Source organism: Lycorma delicatula, chromosome 3 (assembly GCF_047948215.1).
Source record: "Lycorma delicatula isolate Av1 chromosome 3, ASM4794821v1, whole genome shotgun sequence".
NCBI classification, from domain to species: domain Eukaryota; kingdom Metazoa; phylum Arthropoda; class Insecta; order Hemiptera; family Fulgoridae; genus Lycorma; species Lycorma delicatula.
The window spans coordinates 158,129,370-158,151,936 of record NC_134457.1 but is presented as its reverse complement, the minus strand read 5'-3'; the positions used below and the strand labels follow the sequence as shown (position 1 = coordinate 158,151,936).

The window sequence follows — 22,567 nt, the reverse complement described above, 5'->3', positions numbered from 1 at the left end:
TTAAAATAAATCAATTAAAATCAGAAATACCGTAAAACAAAGTTACTATTATAATCATTTAAAACCGTAATCTTTGGGTTGAAATCAGCTTATTAATCAGGCTTATAATAAATTACATGTAACTAAATTGTCCGTTAATTTGTTGCTAAAAGTTGTTTGCTAATGTGGCCTTAGTTATATTACTTCTGGTATCGTTTGAATACTTGAAACAATCTGAATTGACCCATATTGTAGAGTTTCGTTTGTTAAGTTATTTTATAAATGTACCACTAAACTTGTTTAATAACCCATAATAATTGTAAAGATTACTAACACACAGAAATAGGAATGTACACAAATTATTATTTTCCTAATATTTATATTTTGAAATAACGGTAAAAATTCCCATAAACTCATTATGTACCTTAAACTTTATTTACAAAATATTAAATTAAACTTAAACTAACAACTTTTTCCGGAAATTATTTTCCGAAGTATAAATGTATGGCCTTTCTTCTGTAGGACATAAAAACTTTGTAAATTCTTTGGTCCAATCTGTACTTTTTGAACCAACTGGTTCAAGCATATTATTCCATAACGCATTAGAAGCTGAAAAAATAATAATTTTTTATTAGTAAAAGTAATTACAATAAACAATTAAAAAATGTATTTAAATTTTATTTTAAAATAAGTGAAATTTAATTTTATCTATTTACATTTTGTTAATGTTGAATTTTCATAAATAAAACTTATATCTGGATGTACTCTGTTCTATCACAATCTATTCACCCGCCAGGTGATACATACAAACTATTATCCAATAAATATTATGTGTGGTTGAGTTTAAGGATCATTAACTCCGAAACGGATGGTCAGATAGAGGCTTGTTTCCAGCCTCCTTTCACTAATAGTGTTTCTGATGATCTTATTTTGTGGAAAGAGTGGTTCATAATGAGAAGCAAAGGAAATTGAATGAACAGTAAACTTCGTCCAGTTAAGAACACTGTATCACCGTGGAGCTCCTCTTGCAGAAATAACCGTCAAGACGAGGTTATTATATCCCATTTACGAACAGGGCACACTAGGCTCACTCATGGATATCTGATGATTCAAACAGATGCACCCGTTTGTGCTTGCTGTCACTGCCAACTAACAGTGCACCGTATCCTTGTGCGTTGCACCTGTTACGGGGCATTACGTCGCAAGTATAAACTAGGCGCTGACATGCGAAGTATGTTGGAAAACAATGAAACAGTATTATCTAACCTCTTTACGATTTCTCTCGGGTCGTCCGTTTATATTCAGATATCTGTGTATTTAGTAGTAACTTTCAGCTATTTATACCATTTAGCGTGTAGCAAGATGGTGTAATTTTATTGTTTTAATTTAGATTATTGATGTAATACTTCATTGTGGATTTATTTCGCTTTTTGGGTTTGTAGTTTTTAATTTAACTTTTACCTGTTAATTTTTAATATTTATTTACATACTACCTATATAAATATCGCTAATAACAATTCCTGGGTGCACACTTCGTTGTGCACCCAGAAAAAAAAATAGTTTGAAAAACTAACATTAGCTCGTTACAATTTACATTTATTAGTTCCTTCAAAGATTTTCTTTTCCTTAAATAAGATTCTTTAAGTGAATTCAACAAAAAAAAAAGTTAAAATGAAAATTCAAAAGACCTTAATTTGGTTGATACTGGAGAATCCTGCGACATAATTCCTTTAAATTTGAAAGAATTGTTTTTTCATTGCATTTTAAATATACATGGCAAATTTCAATTGTTTTCTTTTTATAACTTTTTTGTTTATGTTAACTCCGCAGCTCTAACTCCTAGAAATACGCGACACAACTTATTCGATTTATTTTGAGTTCAGTTTGATGATGAAAATTCTAATCAAACCTCGGGCTATAATACAATCAGAGGTAGACGAGATCGGCGCATGGCTGACGATATGGAAACTGTGAGTGAATCAGAACAAATCGAGTCATAAGGCATTTACGATGATAAGAAATGATTGTCCACGGGTCCATCTGAATGGCGTATACATCCCTCACATGGATCGGATATGTTACCTTGGCGCGGATCGTCACCTGATGTGAAAGACCCATGTAGTAGAAAAGGGAAAATAGCTTAACATCAAGTACAGCGAACTAAACTGGTTGATGGGTAGAAACTCAGGTATCATTATCTAATAATCTGTTGATCTACAAAGTTATCCTTAAACCTAACTGGACTTAAGGGATCCAGCTATGTAACAATACTGAGATGATTTAAAGATTCCAAAATAAATTGGTGAGGACCATAACAGAGCTGTCGTGGTTTGTTATGGATAGAGAAATTCACGACTATCTAGGAGGTTTACAAAAAGGTCCAAAAAAATTGGCATTAAAAAGAGGTTAGACAAATATATAAATTATCTAGCTGTAAACCTATTGGATAACAATGATGACACCAGGTGACTGAAACATTTCCACATGCTGGACCTGGGAGATGTGAATAGAGGAGTGACCTGGAAAAGGAACCTAGGTGTGGGAACACAGGATGACTCTGTCACTGTGTAGTGAAAACTTTGATAGTCTATGAATTAAGCTATTTCCATTTACTGACGAATATTTGTTTTATCTATAGTGTCTTTTCGTATATTGGTATTGATGTCATTTTTTTATATTTTTTTTCTTCTTGTCATTTATTTCTAGTGTTTTTTTAAGTAATAAACTTTATTTTGACTATCTGAACAAGTGCTTTTCTTATATATAAGGTGTTGAACTTTTCTATGCTTTAATAAGAGATTTTATCAGGGACCTCTCTTCACATGATTATCATTACTCAAATTTATTTATGATTCTTTATGAGGTATTGATTGTAAATGCTAACAGATAGATAAAAGTTCAGTTTTCAAAAAGTTAAAAGTTCAGTTTAACAAATGAGATATTCAGATGAACAATTTTTTTATTAAATAATCATTTTTATTTATTAGCTAAGGATTTAGTTAGCACTGTGTACAAGGAACACAACTTTACCAGATATTCCATGTTAACTGTAGAATCATTTCAGTGCATGAAATACCTACAATTCATAAACGTACTACGCCTGTTATCATAAACCAAAATTCAGATAATCAGATAAAAGAAACCTTCCTTTGTTTTATGCTTCATAAATAATAATTACATGTTTTTAACCTTTGATGGAATGATTTGTTCACCATTTAAAAAACAATTGTTAAATTAGAGAGGAGTGAATAAGGTTAAATAAACTGCAAGATTAAACCAACAAGATCAAATTACTGTCAGTAATGTTATAGCTTATATATTATGGCAATAGTAGTATTATTTTTATATAATAGCACGTAAAACACACCAATTCACATACAAGTTAAACAAGCTGATTAACCAGTATTATAATCTAATCAAATTCCAGTACTTTTAGTAAGGAACAAGGAAGGTTTTACCTAAACCCATAAAACGTAAAATGGGAAAGCAGAGAAAAAGAGACTCAATGTATGTATGTATGTTAGGTGCTACCACTTGTAACAGTTACCAGATGATTAAAAATGGTTCAGTGGTTCCAAGAATAACAAACATTCTGTGGCTTTGAAAAGAAAGTGAGAAGCAAAATGATTTCTCATCTTCTTCAGCTAGCTGAATGGTGCTGTTGCATGTCACCATGCAAAACCTAAACACAAGTGATACTAAGCCCTTCAAGTGACTCCATCACTCAGTCTACCACAAGCACTCCTGCATGATAAACATCATTAAAGATCAAACCACCCGATAACAGCTACAGAATTCTTAAAGGAATGTATCTGATCTATAAACTTTGGTTTATGGAATTACATTAGAAGATCGAGTAAAAGGTAGATAACTTTCTTTTTTATTTATGTATTTTAAATAAAATTTCTTAAAATGAATACCTGCCAAAATTATTGTACACTAATTTAAAAATATATTACTAGCTCATCTTAAACATTAAAACAATTGGGCTGAAGATATATTTCCAGTCTCTGTGGGCGTTCTACTGGATCGATCAAGATGATTTTTTTTATTCTGCTTGAAATGACCCACAGATATGTCATCAAGTATCATTGGACCCTACAATTGAATCTCCTTTGAAAAATCCTCACTTATTTCTTACTTTCCAAGGTTATTACTCACAGGAAAATCACTTTGAAGGTTTGTCAATGCTTGATGATATATCTACAGGCCATTCTGAGCAGAATATAAAAAACTGCCCAATCCATCCAGTAGAACATCTATACAGACTGAAAATAGGTTTTGAACATGCATTTTACATGAGGTAGTAAGGAAAGAAAAACAAGGCGGTTGGGGGTGAGTTGTGTTGTAAGTGGAATAAATTGTTACCTGAATTTTTTTAAATATAGAAAATTTGTAATAACGCTGCAGGCCACTAGTTCTGTGTAATAAATGTTTACTTCTATTACCTATATTCTAATTTGTATTCTTTCTGTATTGTAATATATTACATTAATATGTAATTATTCTTATATTATTGGCAGTGAAATAGACATTTCACTCATTGTCACATAGTAAACATTACATTTCACTGTCAAATAGTGGAAAAAGAATTTTAAATCAGTTTCAGTCTGTGATGCAAGTCTTCAGTTACAAACATCTTGCACACAAACATCTTTCAACCTACCAACTCAACTAAACCTCCTGGCATCTTCAATACAGCCTATATTTAAGAAATTGGATCCTAAGGTACAAAAAGAAATACACACATATACAATGTATTTTTACCATAGAAATGAGCTAACAATGATAATTAAAGGATAAAAATTATTTATATCGTGAGAAGAGTAAATACCATAATGTTGTATATTTTAGAATAGTCACAATAAATCTGATTTTTATTTTTTAAATAAATACTAAAGAGGAAATTGGTAGTATCATATCTAATGTTTATCAAAATTATTTTAGTAAAGTACATGACTTTCTATCATCTGACAATCTATCATACTGAATAGTTATCATTATAAAAGCAAAACATATTCATTGTCAGCTAAAAATACTTACCTTTTAAAAAATATAATTTTACAACTGTTTAAAATTAATATTTTATTTAAACCATATAAAATATGTGGAAGTAGTAAAGTATAAAATTATGATAGTGTGAAATAAATTAATTGTAAAGATTTATTTACCTCTGGCATAAGCTTTTTGACTGAAATGATGGCAGTCCTCTGAAAGATATGTTTGATCCGTAGCTTCTCTTCCTTTTTTGTCTTTTTTTGTTGGAAATGATAGATTTTGTGTAAATGTTTGTGCGACTACAGCAAAATCTTTTCTACCCTTATATTGAGATTCTTGTGCCTAGAAATTTTTTTCTTCAATTACAATATCAATCGTAAAGAAAATGTTACACAAAATATTGATATAAAACTATGTACATCTAAAAGCTTTATAATCAAACCTGTTGATAAAACAGGTTTTATGTATGTATGCAAGTATATAACATACATGCCTAAATAATACCTACATAACGAGATATAGGTCAAATAATTGATGAGATGAGGCAAAACCAGTGATCTGCACCCGTCAAGCCACAAATAACTTGAATCTTAAAAAATATAATTATAATTGAACCAACCGATGAACTAAAAGATTAATTCAGAGTAAAGATTCCTTTCAGTCATGAACTTGACTGGATATCAGTTTTGTAATGAACATCTACAAGGACAATGCACAATTCTTTGGTTAATAACCTGTTATCATGAAAGTTACTATCTCACAATTATTGGTATAGAATACCATTTTTTTCCTATTTAGCCTTCAAGAATTGCCATCAGATATTACTTCAGAAGATGAATGAGGATGATATATATGAGTGTAAGTGAAGTGTAGTCTTGTTCAGTCTCAGGTTGACCATTTCTGAGATGTATGGTTAATTGAAACCCAACCACCAAAGAACACCGGTATCCACAATCTAGTATTCAATACGTAAAAATATAACTGCCTTTACTAGGACTTGAATACTGGAACTCTCAACTTCCAAATGACTTGCAAAGTATAGAATACCTACACATAGGCTTAATTTTATAGTATTGAAATGGTTAAACAAATACTTAAGAAAGATTTGATAGGGAACTAACTTCATAACAGGCTATATTTTACCCAAAAACATGTACTTTTTATTTTTTCAAAAGAGTATATAAAATTTATAGAATTTTAGTTGATTAATTTAAAGGCATTATTAAAATAAATATGACTTACATGTTCATTATATATATTTTTAAAATATAATGATACTCTTAATACTGAGCAGTAATAATTAAATATTAAAATTAATTAATACAAGGATCCTCAACTGTTAACATTTTAGTCTCAATATAAAACAAATACCTTTCAATACGCCCAAAACAACCATGTATAATCTTTAAAATGGGTTATAAATTATTAAAAAATAAATTTAAGTTACCTACCAATAATTTACAATACATATTGAATATAAAAACATTTTAATTGTTAATTTTTATGCTACTCAGTCTTAAAACAACTAATTATTTATTAAATATTAAAATTCTAAATTATTTTACAATAAATTTTTGGAAGTAAATAATTTTAAATTAAGTAATGTTATTTTTTTATGTACGAATAATATAAAACATTCCTTTTTATTTAATTTATACATTTGTAATGATGTTCATTATATAGTCAGTCTCTGTGATGGAAAAAGTGAAAATGTCATTTTTATAGCTAAATATCTCCTACATTTTATTTTAGTTGTATGAATAGTAGTATAATATTTAACTCGGCGAAGAAGACATCTGTAAAACACTTCATTCCTGATTTTTTAAAGTAAGCCTGATACTGGTTACTTAATATTGAAAATGGCTATGTAATTTTTGGGAGTAGTAATATATATGCAGTAGTAATGGAAGAGAAATCTAAAGTGAAGTAATTATCCAAGGAAAGAAAATAAATAAATTAAGATTTGCTAATAAAATTGTTGTTTTGGTAAAATCAAAAAATTAGTTTCAACAAATAGTGAATGGCAGATTCATTGCCAGGAAAGAAATTCTGCTTACAAATATAGGTTAAACAAAAAAATGAAATTGACAGAAAGAAGGAAACTAAGAAATTAGTTAAACTAAAAGTTAGTAAACACAAAAAGTAGTATCAGAAGTTTTTATATAAACTATAAACCTCTTTAAATATCATAAGTTAATTCTCTTTGAATAATGGCAATCCTATAGTTAGCAAGTTACCTACTTCTTAATTTCTATGTTTACTGTTTCCATTAACAATTTAATAACCATTTAAGTTTACTTTTTAACTCTTTTTTTTATAATAATCAATGAAAGACTTTTGTAATTAAATAATTATTTTATTATCTGATATAATACGAATAAACATTCAGTGATAGTTGACAGACAAGTAGTAGGTTAATACAGAATAGCAGAAACATAGCTGTTTTTAATTAGCTATGTGAAGGTATAACAGCCACACTCACACAAATAATTGTTTATGTTAATTCGACTGCTTCATATATGCTACTGTTTATAATTATTACCATACTCACCACTTCCAGTTCGACTTGTTGCCATTCTTCCATTACTGGTAAGAATTGCGGTCGTTGTCTTCTAAACCTCTCTCCAAATAAACATGGACATAACCCAAGTCGAGTCACTTCACAAACTCGCTTAAGCCTCTTAAAGTTCATAACTATTCTTAGATCTGTTAAAAGTAGTTATTAAATTAGTTGTATTAGAAAAGTTGTTCAAGATAAGCTGTTTACATAAAAATTATAAGATTAAGATACAATTTTATTTAATGCAAAAAGATTGCTTTTATAGAAATTAAAATTAAATACTTAATAGGCTAAGTAGTAATTAAATAATAAAGTAACAATAATACATAAAATAATCAAATAATAATTAATACTTAGTTGGAAAATTATTATTACTGTAAACAATCTTATTTATTTTCATGTGAAAGAAAGAAATAAAAGGAAGCTTTATAATCTGTTAAACTGGTTGTACAAATAGCAGAAATTTAATCCTCTGCTTAAATATAAATAGTTGAAAATTATTTTTTGATATCTTGGAACTGTAAGTGTGAATTCTAATAAGTCTTGGATTTCACAAGGTAAAAAGTGAATTTATTATCATAAGAAAGATATATATAAAAATATCGCTGTGATGTATGTGCAAACATCTGGCCAAAATTAAAGGAAATGTTTAACAATAGCCTAACTGTAATAGGATATAGGTCTATACTTACTAAAGTAAGAATACCGTATTTATTCGAGTATACCCCACACTTTTTTTCTTGAAATTGGAGAGAAAAAATAAGGGTGCGGGGCTTACTTGAAACATAGCCTTTAGCCAGGATAATTTATGTAAAGTAAACGTTTTCTTAGAAGTACCTAAATTCAATCACATAAATATAGTTACATTAGGCTTTCGTTTATCAAAACCGGATGCCGCTTATACAGAATACATCCTTAATTATTAACATCCTGTTCATATTATCCACAAGAACGAAGTTACGGTATTTTTATAAAACTGATAGATTTTGTATAGGCTGCATCCGGTTCTAATGACACTACAGTTACAGTATCAGTTAACATCGTCGTCTTGTCTATTCGCCATAGCCATTGTACTGTTTGAATATGCGGACGTTTATGTGCATTTTATCTGTTCAGTTTATCTTGTAAGGTTTAATACGGTGATTTATTTTAATTACGGCATTTAAATGAGTACAAAAAGACAGCGTCTACGATCTTTTACAGTAAATTAAAAACTGCGCGTTATAGCAAAGGGTGAAAAAAATTAAAAATCGGCGGCAGAAAGAAGCTTTGACGTAGATGAAAGCTGCATTCGAGACTGGCGTAAGAAGGAACAACTTCTGGTGAAAGGCACTGGTAATAAAAGGGCTTTTCGTGACTTAAAAGAAAAATACACAGACCTAGAAAAAAAAAGGAAATGCGGTTATGCTGTCACGACAGAAATGTGTCAATCATGAAATCGCTAAATCATTGAATAAAGTTAATTTTAAAGCAAGCTGTGGAAGGATAACACGATTTTTTGCACGAAATGATTTGTCAATAAGACGAATGACGACCATTTCTCAACGACTTCCAGACGCTTATGAACAAAAAATATTACATTTTCACAAATATTTATTTTAATCATTTTAAGATTTATTTTACTAATAAATTTTAATTTTTTTATTTAGTCGTTTTCATGAAAACATAATAAATTCTATTTGTTCATCAGTTTTAAAGATAAATTGTTAATAACTAGTTCGTTTTCAAATTTAGCGCAAATTTTTTATTAAAAATCTTTAAATTAGGTTTTAATATTTTAAAAACGGTTTTGATTCCAACGGTGAGTAAATAAATAATACTTAATAATCTTTCGTTATTATATAATTATCCTAAAATATAATAATTACATTATAATTATTTAAATCTTAATTTAATAAATTTAAAAAAATTGTTAAAAAACCCGGCCAGTGAGAAGTATAATAATTAGATTTATTCTTCTTTTCTATATACACTTTAGTTCATAAACAAATTTACATCTACATATAATTACTTTTTAATTTTGCAGAAAACTCTCTTGTTTTCAAATGAAAATTTTTCGATAACCTCGATCTTGGAAACCAAATTTTTTGATAAAATAAAAGAACAAAACGATAACGAAATTCTAAGAAAAAACAATAAAATCGATAAGGCGTTATCAAGCACTACCGATAAAAAATACTTCTTGAACAAATTTTTTTCCAGAAAGAAAGAGAGAATAAATAAAGATAAAAAAACCAACCTTGTCGACATGGATGTGTCTTGGCAGGAGCCAAGATACATTCATATTAATACCATTGAAGATACGAAAAAAAAGAAGAAAAATGCTACAGGAATTAAATTACAAAATAGAAAATAAAACGAAAAATGATGATTTACTCAAACTAATGATAAAAACTGTAGCAGATCTACATAAATACAAAAATAATGACAATGACATTGACAATAAAAATGAAAATGAAAAGTTCTCATTTTCTAATGAAAACTTTTCTTTTTCACCCCCTGATTTAAAAAAAAATGCCAGACGTTTAAAAAATGTAAAAAGAAAAAAGTTTCAGCCCAAACCATTCCATTTCAGCTCAGATAAGGCGAGTACTGTACAGTCAATTACAATCCAATCCCAGAAAAGACAAACCCAGTTCTATATTCAAGTCCAGTTTCATTCTGACGAGGTTGAGTTAGGTTAGGTCAACGTTTAGGGTGTCCACCCCAGTCCAGTCCACTTAATGAGTAGTTCAGTCCATTATATTCCACTCATTTCAGTCAACTCGATTCCAGCCCAGTCTATTCCATTCCATCGCAGTTCATACGTGTTCAGTTAAGGTGACTCCAGTCAAAATAAAAACAAACCAGTCATTCCAGTCCTGTACAGTACAGTCCAGTTCAATCCCTCTTATAGGAAGGAATGCTTCGTTAGCGGTTCCAGGACGGGTGGTAAGCTAGGGGTGGCGCTTTAGTCGGTAGTGCGCAGGTTTACATACGCATATTAATAACATCTTGCGGCACCTGTTAGCGAGCCCGACACTGCTTAGGCGTCCGTAAATTGGATTCCCCACCTCTTTAACAAAAAAAAATAAAAATAAAGTTCAATTCTAATAAAGTTCATCCCAATCTTGTCCAGTTCAGTTTAGTTTAGTGAATCAAGTCAAGTCCAATCCAGTCCACTCTTGTCTCGTTCAATCCAGTCTGTCGAAGCGAGACCAGTATAGTCCGAATCGAGTGGTTTTCGGGTAGATTCAGTTAAAGTAAGGAGAATTCGGTTCACGTGAGTCAATAACAGTTCAGACGAGTCCAGTCCATGAACTTTGCTTAAGTTTAAGTTTCGAATAAAAGGCCATGTTTTATGTGAAAATCACATTATTACCGGTTTGCAGGAAAATTTTCATTATGTGTAGAACATAGACAGCGCTTAATTTGAATAATTACGTCAAATATCTGTGTAAATGGAGAAGAACGAAACCTTTTTAGTAAATCTTTGATACATCAAAGAAGATAATTTGATTTTGAAAATTAATTTTTTTTTTTAATTTCATGTATTTGCTAATTTTAATGTTTTATTAAATAACTTGTGACCCAATCTGGATAAGTTTACACCTGAAATATCCCTTAAATTTAAGTATATAACAGTAAGAAATCACTCTTTTACTTATATCAACATATCTTTTCCTGTGTGTTAAGTATACATGCTAACAAACACATTTTGATTTTTAATTATATGCTAGAGTTCTCAAACACTATCAAATATTATCAGGTTATTTCAAAGTTATTAGTTTTCTTGTATTTATTCAAATTAATTTTTACTTTTGTACTCGTGAGGATTATCATTGGATGATTCTAATTCAAGTGATAATCTACAGTATGACTTACTTATAGCTTCAATATGGTAGTGTTTCGGCATTTCGTGCAGAGGTTCCGGGTTCGAGTCCTGATCAGAGGTGACATTTTATTTACAGTCTACCAATTTCCATCGGGCTAATGATCATAGCTGTTGACCCGCTCTTTCAGAACAAAAAAAAATTGGAAGCTGATTGTAAATAAATGAACTCAGCAAAAAAGTATATCTATCTATTATTTAAGAGGAAACTTTGTTTATATGTTAGGAAACGTTTCAAGAATCGCTACACTAATCGCTATCAAAATTTTAACAGTAGCTTCATTATGTAATCCGGAGTGTCATAGACTATATTAACATGAAAAATTATTTATTAAAACATCTAAATAATAAATAATTCATTACGGTGTAGCACATCTGGCTGCTAGGTGGCGGTCGCTAAATTCTCATGCTCTTTTCTTATAGTTGACATCAAAAGTGTTTAGATACCGTCAATTATTTTTGTCAGCATATCTGATTTTGAAAAATTCCGAGTTTAAGGGACAAAATGGAGTGACATCAAATTTTATTATTTTTTGAATATTATTTTTTTCAGTTTCTCGGTAACAAATAAAGACATCAACTTGATTTTTGATATGTTAATCTTCATATGAATATCTAAAAACCAATTTTTATTTTTTTTTTAAATTCGACCTAGAAAGGGCGTGAAGAAAGGTAAAGATATTTCAAAAAACGATTTAAAATTTTCCCCATTTCCAATTATACTAAATGAGATATACACTCGATTTGGGGTTGCAAATACTTTTCAGATAAATATCTGAAAACCTTTTTCGCTTTTTTAAATTTTAATATTTTAAAGGTAAAAAACAATTTTTTTTTTAATTTTTAACGTTTTATGCTGCCTTCTTTTTCTGTTTAGTCTCCGGAACTACCGTAAGTTATTACTTCAGTGGATGATATGAGTAAAAAAATACTTCATATCATCCAACAATATCATCCAAGTATACAGTTAACGAGACTGTACAAGTGTAGTCTTGTACAGTCTCAGGTCGACCACTCCTAAGATGTGTGGTTAATTGAAACGCAGCCCGGTATCCACGACCTAGTATTCAAATCCGTATTTTAAATAATTAATATAGACTTTAATCACATCTACTTTTTATTGTTTGTTTTGTGAAGCTGCTCTGATCAACATTTTACCATAGTTTCCCTTGATCCATCCAGGCAAATGCTGGGGCAAGTTCCTTTTTTTAGCTGTTGGTACTTTTATATAAAAATTCTATATAAACTATCTTATAAATGGTCATTAATCTATATAGATTGATCTAAATATTTTTTATACATTTCTCGATCTATATAAATGATCATTATGTAATGTATAAAAACACAAAATGAACTATTGCCGATTATAAAATAAAATAATTTTCTAAAATTAAAAAAATAATCAAGCACTATTTTTAAATTCTAAATGTATGTTGAAAAATCAAAACGCGAAACTAGAACAGTAAACGCTACGACAAAATGAAAACTGTTACGGCTTTCAATCACGATACTCATGGTGCTGAATAAGATTATTCTCAAATGATGTGTATAAAAATTCTAAGAAACGATTAACTGTTTGACAGAATACACCAAATGGATTGTTTATCAGCTGCCGCTTGCTGCCGTTCTTTATTACTGATTGTGGGATATTAGGCAGGAAGTTGGAACCGTAAACGTGACGACGTATCCTCTGCTAAACAACAATCAGTCATCTACCGCATTTATTATTTTATAAATCATGGTTTACATACAATCCGTTTTTTTATGCTACCGCTATTGAATCAATTTTTATGAGATTTGGTAACAAGTGGCGGCTCGCGTATAGGCACTGTGGAACTGCAGCATCCCCTATTTCGAGAAAAATTTTCTGAAGCAGCACCCCCACTAATTTTAGCTACGAGCCGCCACTGTTGGTAACATTGCAACATTAATTTATGTTTCTAATTCTTTGTACTTTGCGAGCGAAGCAGCGACGGAAAGTCTAAAAACCAGTTAGTGGATCCTGTACTGACCAAACTGCTGCTCTGAAAAAATTACAGTACACTGATATTTTTTTTTAATTGAACAGGCTGTAATTGTTATTTATCATTATTATTCTCACAAACATGAATTTAATGATCAGCGGGGGGGGGAGTCCGAACAGGAAGGGTGAAACATCCCCTGACCGCGACGGGAATCGCAAGTAGCCATATAGCACGGGCGAAGCCGACGGGGATGTTAAATATATATTTAACTTCATATTGTTTATAATGTATTCAATGTAGAATTATTTTTTGAAGTCAACTACTATTGTATAATTTCTAACGGCTGCTTCGAAAGTTATACTGTATTATTTTAAATTAATGATCAACTAATAAATGAATAAATTTTTAAACCATAAATATAAACTCAACATTCTCACTATTCTATTTTAGTAGCTTTAACTTTTTAATCTTATTATAAAGTCTATTAAAATTCTACACCATTATTTTTTTTAAATTTTAGATAAATTTAAATCAAAAATAATCGCAATTTCTTATTAGATCCTTGAAGTAAATTAGAGATTATTTTATTTTCGTCCATTATTTTCCTTTAAATGGCTGAGGTTTTGCTTGGGGTTTGAATTTATACCGACTTTTTTTTTAGAAAAAAATTATGGCTTTTTCTTAGGTGGCTCTCTAATTTCTGAAGTGAAAGCCAGTAATGTTATAGACGTATTTGTCCAACGTAAAATTCTGTTCAGTAAATTACTATGTTCATTCTGAGTTAAAGCATCATGATATCCCGTGTATTATTGAGCGGGAAAGACGTCCAGTTCCTAAGAAGGCCTCGATACTAGCCTTGAATAAGAATATTGTCTGCTCTCGTTCCTTCTTTGAATTGATAGTCCTTACACTATTTATTTTATAAAAAATACGTAAAAGAAATGTCTATAATTCTATCATTCATATGTGAAGGATAAAGTACGTCTAATTAAAAAACTTTACAGTTTACATCTAAATTTGAATTATAATAACTGATTTTCTTTTTAGTTTTTAATATGTTTTATATTATCCTTAGATAGGCCGATAAAAATAAAACACACAAATCAGAAATCACAGTTGACCCGCTTTGATCCATTCCCGTATGACGCGAACGAATGTTTTTTTGCCGTACCATCTGTGTCACCTTTCCTATCTTGCGGCATATGCCCCTAATACTTGCTGCGATGGACATGTCGGTCCATCACTGTTTTTCCGCTCGGAAAACTGTGACTCATTAATTTCCGTAGCCATCTATGGTACACAACATTTTCGTAGGTAATCTCGCGTAAATAGTTCTTCCCATCGATAATATTCCATCGGTGCTCATTTCCAATTCATTTAAACAAAATTTCGTTGTCGTAATCCTCGGTCCAGTAATATTAATATTTCAGTGAAGACTAATTTCAAAGAAATAACACTGTTATATAGAAAAAGCTACACAGTTGGAGAATTGTCATCTTTCACTGTTCGTGGAATATATATGGTAAAGCTCTCTTTATGTGCTGATGGTCTAGGAATTGAAACACGATGATTCCATAAAAAAATTTTTAAAAGGGAAAAGTAAGATAAAGTAAGATGGTAGTGCCAAAAAAAAGAAAAGAAAATGGTAATAACTTGCAAATACTTAAAATTTCAAGATAACAATTCCATTTTTTTTCAGAAATATAGAATTCTAGGGAAAAAAGGGAAAGATTAATATATTTTTTTTAAAATAATAAACAATAATCAGAAAATTTTAAATTACATAAATTTATATAATCACTCATTCTGGATTAGTTCTCTTTCTTTTTTAATCACGCCTGGTAACCTTTCCTATGACACGCCTGGTAACATAAGGTTTCCAACGCGGGGTCATAAATCTAAATCGGTTCAGCCGTTGAGCTGCTACAGTGGACTAAACATACATACAGACAACCTTGTAGTAGCCCTAAGAAGGACTGTTGTCGTCGATTGGCTTCAACGGCTCGTTGTAATTTATAACCTTGTAGTAGCCCCGAAAAGGGCCTTTTTTTGCGTTACCTCTGAGAAAGCTGTTGGGTCCGGAAGCTGGTCTGCCGGCGAAGTCGAGTTGGCTGTAATCGGGGAGTTGTGGCTCGTCCATTGAAATCAGACCGGGCTTCCCCTTAGCTGCAGTTGGGTCCTCACTACAGCGTGGCAGTGGTGGCCCTCATGTTCAAGTCCTAGTAAAGTCAGTTATTTTTACACTAGATCGAATACTAGATTTTTACACTAGATTTGAATACTAGATCGTGGATACCGGTGTTCTTTGGTGGTTGGGTTTCAATTAACCACACATCTCAGGAATGGTCGAACTGAGGCTGTACAAGACTACGCTTCAAATATTATCTGAAAGGTAATTACCGGAGGCTAAACAGAAAAAAGAAAGTGGTAGCCCGCAGAGTCCCGCAGTGTCATGTCGGCATTAGCTGTCTATCGCCGACACGGTGAGGCAATTCTCCTCGAGCAGTCCCACGCTGGGCCGGCTCCTGCTGCTGAGTCCACCGCCCACAGCGATTGAAGCCCGGCGAGCTGGAGCGGGAAGGTAGCGTCCGCGTCCAGCGGCTCCCTCAGTGGGCCGGCCAAGCCTCCTGCTCCGACAGGGATGTTGGCATCCGCCGGAGGTCTCACGTTGAGGCAGCCAGGGAACTTCTTCTGTCTTTTTCCATCTTCTTCTTCTTGGTCTTCTCCAGGTGATGGTCGACGATGAATTAAAAATTTACTCTCGTGCATGCTTTTCTATTGGAGTATGAGAGTGGTGGGGCAGCAGCGTCGCTATGGTGGGAGAGAACTGAGCGGTCATCTGCGCGACGGGAGTGATGCGTGCAAACGCGTACGTGTACTGTGCTCCTACTAACATATGAGCTGCTACCGTTGCCGTCCGCCGATATTAAGTTAGGCATATATGTGGTAACATACACCCTAAACACATTAAACTCCTTTTTGGGCAGTCATGTAAAAATAATAAAATCTTGGTTACAACATCTTTGGCATTATATCCTAGGAACTGTTACACTAGTATTTAATCAAATATAAAATATAGGTTTCTCAAACAGGTTTCTCCTGGCTAATGATAAATTTAAACAATGCCACTAGATTTAATAAAATTGCTAATTTTTTTTAAACTCTTTAAAAACTGCCCAATACTAATTTTTGAGTTACAATCAATAGATAGGAAATTTTGTATTTATGTTTTTTAAATGAGATATTATTAGAAAGATTTAAGTTCTAAAAATAAAAATTGTATTTTGAATCTCAGGATGGTTTACACTATTGTTACCCTGTTTATCTAAAAGATTTCCAGTTTAACTTAGGTAAAGTAATTAAAATTTATTAATAAAATATATTTAATATTCTGAGTAAGGAATGTTGAAATCAGAAAGAAATGTAAAAACTAGAATAACTTTTGAAAAAATTTAATGTAATGTTAAGCATATCAATTAATAATTAAATTTATTAATAATTATTGGATAATTTTTAACCAGGGTTATGGGTCTAGTGAAACAATTCCATAATAAAAAATGTCTGATTGTCTACATAAAGCCAAAAAAAATTTAGTCCAATTCACACTATCAATGATTCAAATAGCTGAAATGCAGTTAAATTCTGTTTATTTTACTTTGAAATTTAAGTTCTGAATATCTACGACACATTCTTAAAACATGCTACAGTAAAAACAATACTTACCTTAGTATTTTTTTCAGCAAGTATAAATTTAAGATGACAGTTAAATAAAATGTACTTTAGGGTTTACTTACTAGGTGATATGACAAGATTAACCAATGTTCTTGGTAGATTATCTCTTAAATAATTCAAAAGTTTCCTTAAATCTTTCCTGTGTCTTTCTGGTGCAGACTTGAAATCACCATAACACATATCAAAACAAAAATCATTACTGCCCATCATAACTGTTATCAACTGTAACAAAAAAAAATTATTCAGATATTATGTAATATGCAGAAGTTACTTGAAAATAAAATTTTACTGATAATGGGAAAAAACACTGTGATGTCCTTTTCATTTCCTTAAAACAATCATCCTTGTGGAACAATCATACTGATTTCAAATACAAAAAAATCAAACCATATAATTTCACACAGAAGCATCTTATTAAAATGGCAATTTTAGCATTATAATTAATTTATTAACATATCTATGTATATTTTCATCTGAAATAATAATATCACATGTTACCATGCAATACAAAATACCACATATATTGCCAATCTCTGTTGTACTGTAGTAGAATCTTCATTTTTCATTCAGAAAGTTCTGGATTGAGTCCCTGATCAACCCTGATCAGGGTTGATCCTGATCTTTTTTTGTATGCTACAATTATCTTGTATCAAATTCCCATGCACAAGCCTCACTCTTATGTGGTGAATTACTGACTAAAAATGAAAGTAAAAAAAAAAGAATAAATAAAAGTTTCAACTTACCAAAAATGTTTGGTAAAAAAAGTTGAAACTTTATAAATTGTATTAATTCCAACGGTGCCAAATGCTTAGGAAATTAAATCTAAATATGATTTTGGTTCTCTTTTTTTGAGTTATCATTGTATAAGGGAACATTGAACTTTAAATGAATGTGAATTGTAATAAACAATATTTAATGTGAGTAAATTAAAAATTATAATTTTTCTATCTAATATTTATCTTAGTTAAAAAGGAATAAAAATGTTATTTATTCTGAAAAAGTAATTATACTAAACCAATAAAAAACAGAATTATTTTTGTATTACCCGCATGGTATCTTAGCTTATGATAAGGGACTAATATGCTTTCATTAAAATTTTTCGTAAATTAAGCCAGCCACTTAATTTAATGATTAGATTCACTAGCCTTTAAGCTGATCTTGGATTTGATTTTTGAAAAGGAGTTTGGGTTTTTCTAATTTATCTAATTTCATTAAAATATGTATGTCTAACATAAACAATAATAATTGTTTAAAAGATTTTCTGTTCAATTTATTTTAAACTTTATACATTACTGCTTTAAGTTAGAATTTTTTTTTTAACCAATAGTGTGGAATAGTTTTCAGTAACACTTTTCAAAATGTTTTGTATTTTACAATCATTCCAAAGTTTATGTCAGTTTAATTTCCTGTAAATTTTTTTGCATTTACATGGGTTAACAACTTATTTTTATTTCTTTATTTTGAATTTTGTGATGCTGCTCTGATCAAGGTTTTCTCAGTCTTCCTTAACTTTTCAGATAAATAGTACACCAGTTATTTTCCATTCCTTCATGATGTTTATGACACAATTACAAATCAACAGCAAAACAGATGATAAAAGGTGTTTTCCTTTTTCTAAAAACTGTGAGCATTAGCTACATATCACAAGACTATGGGAAAAACAGAGAACACTGGTCAAACCACAATAAGTGAATACTTCCTCAAGCCCAGCCAAACTAAAACAGAGAACATGTTTTTTCACTTGAATTACAAATGACCAAATAGAACTTAAAGTTCACTTGAAAAAAAGCCTTTTAATCCATTACAAAACTCAAAAATACTTAAGGGTGATTCTGGATAGAACAATGGATGAAAAATGAATGGATAGTGTATTACACAGATCCATTCTAAACATGTCTTTTTTAAATTTGATTCTGTGGATTTCGCAACAGAATAATGCTGCCCAGCTTAGTAAATAAAAAAAGTGAAATTAAACCACACTACACAAATACGAAAATGATACCATATAACCAAAACTACACCTGTCTACCAGCTGTCAATACTGAGCCATATGATATCATGTATTTGAGGAAATTTTTGAGGAAATAAGAGAAAATACGAAGAAATTTATAATTTCCAATCCACTATTTGCTGACCAAGTAAATATTATAGAATTTCATTCTAGATTCCATTAGATAAGACTTTTGCTGTACATTTCTGAGAAGCCACACAGTTTATTATCAGATTAAGGCCCAATTAATTATTGATGTGCAGATTATCTTCATAAATGATAAATTAATTCATCATCATATTGTCTCAGACATGAATAGACAAATAGTTCACCATACAAATAGTCTACTTGGTCATAAGACCAAGTAGACTTTGAGAGTATACTTCTCTCTGTATACTCTCTGCATGTAACTCTAGTTGTATTTGTAACCATATAATTTAAATGCCCCATAAACACGAGTCTCTGTGCCAAATTTCATCAAAATTGGTTTACACAGTCAAAAATTAAGCTTCAAACGTGCAACACATGTGCATGCACACAAACATTACTCTCCACCTTTTTTCTGTTTTCTGGTTTCCTTGAGTCATGAAACATCCAGAAATGCAAAAAACTCATATGCCATTTTTGACTGATTACTATACTTTCCTTCTTGCAGCATAGCTCTAGGACAGTGATTCTCAACCTTTTTAGCTCCCCAAAAAGTAAAAAAAAATATATAATGAATATTTTGCGACTCTTCAACCCAATGAAACCTAGTAAAAACTATTTAGCTGCATTGATAACTAATAGTATGACCATGCATATGAAGTTTACAAACCTGAACAATTTATAGGTTCTAACTTGATGTCTACGTGCTCCTTGTAACTTAGTCTGCTTGCATATTATTCACTGTGAGTCCGCCAAATTTGAACACACATATGATATGTTTAAACATGTCGTGCTCTCAGCAGCATAAAAGAGACGAAGGGATTGCAGAACATCAATTAAGTTTCGAATGTGAAGCATGCGTCTGGTGCCTTTATTTAAGTTTTTAAAAGTGTAGTTTCATTGATAATAATAATAACTGAGATTTCAGTTTTTAGAGTGCGTCAAACTAAAAGTTTTTAGTGCACTATGTAACTTTTTTTTCAATTAGATTCTTATGCAAAATAGATAAATTTATGAAAAGACTTGATGTGGACACTACATGACTTCCTTATACATCTATTAAATTATAATACACACTTTTTCTGCACTTCATTTAAACATAAGATACTCCAATTCTTTAATAAAAGTGGACAATTACACAATTGCTAAAATATTAGTTTTTATTAACATCAAATATTTATATAATTATTAATTTAACAATCTTACCTGAAATATTAGGTTAGAGTAAAAGTCCCTTTATTACTCTTTAAATAAATTGTTTACCAAATAATCCAATAATAAAAACTGATTATTCTATTCCGTAAGGTCAAATTTAATATTTGTAACCAGTATACATGAGTTCACTAAACGGAATAGTTTAATTATTATTAACTTTTATTTTTAAAACACACCAGAAATCTTGTGCATATTACACACAAGTGAAAAACAATTTTCAACAATCACTTTAAACTGAATACAATTCAAAAATGTATTTTATTTTTCTGTCAAATGATTATTTTTTTTTATAAATACACAATTTTTATAAGAATTTGCTGAGAAAATTCAAAAGTAATAAGATACTAAATTATAATTTTCAATTAATATTAAATAATCAGATGTTTCACTAACTCTGTTAAATATACATAAATGTAATAATGCCTATTAAATTACATACACACATTTTTTAAAGTACATAAAATTTTATTTCACTAATAACTTCTAAATTTTTTTATTGTTATTATTGTATAATTATTTGCTGCAAAAATTTTTTTGCTATCACCGGTTAATAATTATTAATAAATCAATATATTTAATTTTTTTTAAATTAATTTAAAAAAAAGTTAAAAACATAAAAAAGTAGATGAAGTCTGATTCGAACTGATGTGCTTTCCCCTTATAGATTCAAATATTTCATTATTTGAAATTTCATTTGCCATAACTCTGTAACCAATCAAAATAAGTACCACTTATGATAAAACATTGAAATCTCTCAATGAGGGCTTATTACTCAAGTTAAAAAGTCCAAAATCCAATTTTTTTGGATTTTGGGCTTAGTTGAACACTTTTGGTTCATTCGACTGCAATCGAAAGGAGGAGGTGCACAGCTAGATGTTACAACAGTCCTAAATCAAAAATTTCAACATCCTATGGTTATTCGTTTTTTAGTTATGCGAGATATGTATATACATACATACATACATATGTACAGATGTCACGTCAAAACTAGTCGAAATGGATTCAGGGATGGTCAAACTGGAGATTTCTGTTGAAATCTGAAAACCGAAATTTTTTATGATTACAATAATTTCTTTACTTCGTATAAGTAAGTAAAAATGAAGTGAACCATCTTCAGTCAGTGAATTAATTTGTAAAAAGACAAGATTGTACAATGACAGTTATTTATATAACTCATTGGATTGAAAGCCACAGAGCATTGTTTGATGGTGTAAAGGCAATAACAGGAAAGAACAGTGGATTTCTGAAAAAATTAAAAATCCTCTTTTATCAAGGGTAGAATGGAAAACTGAAACCAAAGTACAAAAGAGAAGTGTCCATTTACAAACAAAATAAAGTAAACAATATTAAAATAACATTGAATAAATTAATTATAAAAACGACATGATGATACCACAGTGAAAAAAACAGAATTATATAAAAGGTGATCATAAGCACATTAAGAGAAATGCAATGGAAAGAGAAATGCAATTTCTTCATTTATTCACTAACATAACACAACCTTAGGAAAGTAAAGAGAAAATATTGTTATGCTTAATCCACTCCATAATTTGTTTAATCAAAAATCTAGTAATATTAATAGTAGTAATATACTGTTCAGGGAAGAGATTAAATTGTTACTAATGTAGAAAAATTGTCTTCTGCACACAGTTATATCAATGCAGGGAATGGCTTAATTATAGGGCAAATGCAGATTATATGAAATAGTGTGTGGACAAAAAATATATTTATTCTTATTTATAAAAATTATTAAATTCTTCATATAGAGTTGTCTAACAGTTAAAACATTAAAATAATCAAAAATTTTATTGCTAGGATATAGCCGTGGTCTACCAACTGATGCTTTAGTAAGGCTCTTTTATATTAGAAATATTTTATTAATGTGCACATCAAAACAACCACCCCAAATTCTTATTCCATACTAGAGAACAGATTGAGCATATGCAAAATAGATAGTTTTAATGATGTTAGTTTATTAATTATGTAGAACTTAAAAATTAAATGCTTCAAATTATTACACATAATAATTATGTGAGGGTTCCATTTCAGATATGAGTAAATAAAAACTTCCAAGTATTTTTTTTTTTTAATTTCTTCCAAAGAAGTACAGT

At 30.2% G+C, this 22,567-nt stretch overlaps 1 protein-coding gene across 1 annotated transcript in view; it reads right to left on the bottom strand.

Moving 5' to 3' along the window:
- Positions 1-436: 436 nt before the first annotated feature.
- The window catches only part of LOC142321235 (phospholipase B1, membrane-associated-like), a 39,553-nt gene continuing 17,422 nt past the window's right edge, over positions 437-22,567 (bottom strand). Inside the window, exons 5-8 of the mRNA XM_075359230.1 lie at positions 17,167-17,326; positions 7,529-7,683; positions 5,151-5,319; positions 437-588 (exon numbers count right to left, since the gene is read on the bottom strand). Coding sequence (XP_075215345.1) covers positions 437-588; positions 5,151-5,319; positions 7,529-7,683; positions 17,167-17,326 — 636 coding nt within the window. The remainder of the gene's footprint in view (positions 589-5,150; positions 5,320-7,528; positions 7,684-17,166; positions 17,327-22,567) is intronic.